We start from the raw sequence: 3,601 nt of genomic DNA, 5'->3' as shown, positions 1-3,601 counted from the left end.
AGCGTGCCAACTACTTTGTCAATCACACGAGCATGGGCCAAGTCATACTGAGTCAGGTTAGTCTCGTTATTCCATTTATTTCCCAGAGGTCGGTCTCATTTATCGTCCAATAGTTACTGTCATTTGGTTTCTTCCGCGTCTTCTGAATGTAGATGAAGACGACCACGAACAACTTACAAAGTTCCACGGTTTGAGTGCCATATTTTCTGGGGTTTTACTGAAAAGTTCCTTTGGCTCCTCAGCACAATGATCCCTTTATTTTTTAGGAAACAAAAAATCAAATTTACAAGTTGTAAAAAATCTTAAAATACACCGAGGTTCTGCAACAGCATAATGCCAAGAACTAACCGAGAATGATTTCCACATTAGATTTCTCCATCGTAAATATCGTTTGCTGCATTGCAATGGCTTGTCAAATTAAACTGATGTTTCTCCCTAGTGATTTTCCTTTCCATAAACCATCCCAAAAATGATGTCTATGAACTATGCAATAAGGTTGCCACATTTCTTCATTTGTTTATTTTGTTAATTAAGGCAATGCTAAAAACTATTTTGAACAATTATACGTTTTTTGGAGTTTCATTATATTCCCAGTAGATTGGTGTAAGAATATGTTTTGGTAAATTTACATCATTCTATGACTTCCAAAGTTCTCCCTCGTGATGGAGACGCGTGCTGCACATACATGATTACTAGTCTATTAAAATTGAAGAAAGAAAATTGGTAAGCATGGATGAGATGTGAATTGAAAGATTTAGAGTTGCAGATACAACTGGCATTTACATTTAGATTTGGATTTTTGATATATGATGCGGACGTGAAGGAACTTTCTGGTTATATAACAGTGATCTACTGAATATAACTAGTACATTTGTGATTTTTTGGTACGGCAGGTCTAGAAGGACGTCGCAGACGACAACATCAGAAGATACAATGAAAAAACAGTACTGTACTAATTAACTAAGCACATGTGAAACCTTCTGGATTCTGAAGCACTCTGTTTCTTCAGTTCCTTGATTCATTCGTCAGCAGATAGGCAGGGGCTCACCGTTCCACTCCTTGAGGCACTCAAGCAGCGAGTCGATGTGTTCCCCCTTGTTCATGGCCACAAACACCTTGTCCACCTCTTCACCAGGAGACCTCGTCTTCTCTCCGGTCAAGTACTCGGTTCCGAGCTCTTTGCGCACGAAGCGATACAACGGGTATGACCGGCATTCGGCGATGCGATTCTGCTGCGGGGCGGTGCCATTCTCCACGGCACACCGGGCTGACTCGACCTCCCTTGGAAGCACCGCACGGAGCTCCTGCTCGAATGCAGCAAGCTTGGCGAACACCGACGTCTGCACATCCCGCTCGGCCTCGCCGTTGGCCAAGGCGTGCTCCACAAGAACTGCACGCATCTTCTGCATCAGTGGGTAGTTAGCGCTGCAAGGGTCGTCTGCATACGCGAACACGGCCTCACGATCGATCGTCAAGAGCAGGTCCTTCTCGCAGAAGCGTGCATTGTGTAGGTGCCCATTGTCATTGGTGCTGAGGGTCTTCCTAGCCACCATCTTCACACAGTTCTTGACAGCATTTTTGACATTCTCCTCGAGGTGGCGGAGGTCAATAGCTTGGCACAGCGCGACCAAGAATGTCGATGACATGAGCTTCAAAATATCGATGGCCTCAGCGGTCTTCCTGGCGGAGATGAGACCGAGAGAGTTGACGTCTTGGTTGTGTTGCTCCGCACTCTGCACATGGTTAGTCACAGGGTTGCCCAAAAATTGGAGCTCGGAGCAGTATGAGGCCATGGCAATCTCAGCACCCTTGAATCCATAGTCCAAGCTCGGGTTACGCCCACCAGAGAGATTGGAAGGCAAACCATTGTTGTAGAGGTCATTCACTAGCTCCGAGAACTGGGCAAACATGAGCTTGCCGATCGCAGCAATGGCAAGCCTGGTGTTATCCATGGACACACCGATGGGTGTGCCCTGGAAGTTGCCACCATGGATGGCCTTGCCTCGGGAGACATCAATGAGCGGGTTGTCGTTGACGGAGTTGATCTCGCGCTCGATGGACTTGGTGGAGGCACGGATAACCTCAATCTGAGGGCCTAGCCATTGCGGCGATGTTCGAAGGGCATACCTATCTTGCTTCGGCTTCATCAGTGGGTCGAGCTCGCCGAGCTTCTTCGCGAGCATCATGTAGGAGCTTCCTTCAAGGATGTGTTCCATGATAGCCGCGGCCTCGATCTGACCAGGGTGGTGCTTCAGCTTGTGGGTGAGGTGGTCGGTGTACTCGGGCTTGCCATTCATCACCTCGCAGAACACAGCCGACAGAACCTCAGCAAGGACGGCAAGAATGTTAGCCTCGAAGAGCACCATGGATGCAAGTCCGGAGCCCACTGCGGTGCCGTTGACCATGGCAAGGCCTTCCTTGGGCTGCAGCTCAAAGAAACCATGTTGGATGCCGGCGATTTTGAATGCCTCTGCAGCGTTAACCTTGGTACCATCTGGAGCGGTCGCCACGGAGTTTGGGCGACCGGTCACAAGGCCCGCGATGTAGGAGAGAGGAACAAGGTCACCGGATGCCGTGATCGTGCCCCGAAGAGGTAGGCACGGCGTCACATTGGCGTTGAGAAGCGTGGCGACCGTCTCGAGGATTTCGAAACGGATGCCAGAGTAGCCTTGGAGTAGGGTGTTGACGCGAACGAGCATGGCCGCCCTCGTTGTCGCGGCGGGCAGGACGTGGCCATCGCTGCCAGTGCCGAAGGCTCCCGCGTTAAGAAATCTGATGAGTTCTCTTTGGAGAGCGCCGCCCTCCTTGGTCCTCCGGTGGGAGGTGGCGCCGAAGCCGGTGGTGACACCGTAGCTGTCGGTGCCGTTGGCCATGCTGTTCATGACCCAGTCGCTGCTCTCCTTGACGCGTCCGCGGGCGGACTCCTCGAGCTCCACCCTGGTGTCGGCGCCGGCAGCCACCGCAGCGACCATGGCGATAGTCAGGCTGGCGCCTTCCATGGTCACCACAGGGCGGCGGTACTCCTCCACCATTCGCTTCACGGCATCAAGATGGCTCCCAGACAGCTCCTCGGCTGCTTTTCCCCAGTTCAGAGGGTCGGCGCGAGCCGGCTGTGCCACGCACAGGCCATCGCCGTTGGCGGCAACGTTCTCGCACTCCATGGATATTTGCAAAGAACTACTAGAGCAAGTAAGCTAGCTAGACGCTGCTTGGTGTGTGTGTATCTGGATTCTGAAAGTGTTGATCGTTGCAAAGAACTACTAGAGCGAGTAAGACTGAAGAGGAGCTCGAGTTGCAGAGGAAGCAGGTGAGGCTCTTCTTGGAGGGGAATGGAGGCAGGGCAGGGATTAAATAGGCAGAGCAGGGTTGGTGCGGGTGTCGGGGTGTGGGTTGGTATGGACCTGGAAGGCGAGGTTGACCACTGGATGTCTAGATTGGTCATTGGTGAGTGGAGCTCCAGTGGCCATGAGCCATGACGGCGTACGGACCCGGTGGTGGCTACGTAGAAGAGCGCGTTGGCGTCTTCGTGGCAGGGGTTTGGTGCGCGGGGAGGCGGAGGCCGAGCGCTGCTGACTTGGTCCTCTTCTATTTTCCAGTTCAA

The 3,601-nt window shown here is 52.0% G+C and overlaps 1 protein-coding gene across 1 annotated transcript; it reads right to left on the bottom strand.

Moving 5' to 3' along the window:
* Positions 1 to 760: 760 nt before the first annotated feature.
* LOC127343774 (phenylalanine ammonia-lyase-like) lies at positions 761 to 3,344 on the bottom strand. Its single transcript, XM_051369960.2, has one exon. The coding sequence runs from the start codon at positions 3,159 to 3,161 to the stop codon at positions 1,026 to 1,028; it is 2,136 nt and encodes a 711-aa protein (XP_051225920.1). The 5' UTR covers positions 3,162 to 3,344; the 3' UTR covers positions 761 to 1,025.
* Between the last annotated feature and the right edge of the window lie 257 nt (positions 3,345 to 3,601).

Source organism: Lolium perenne, chromosome 3 (assembly GCF_019359855.2).
Source record: "Lolium perenne isolate Kyuss_39 chromosome 3, Kyuss_2.0, whole genome shotgun sequence".
NCBI lineage: Eukaryota > Viridiplantae > Streptophyta > Magnoliopsida > Poales > Poaceae > Lolium > Lolium perenne.
The sequence above is the reverse complement of the archived record's forward strand: the minus strand, read 5'-3'. Positions and strand labels throughout refer to the sequence as shown.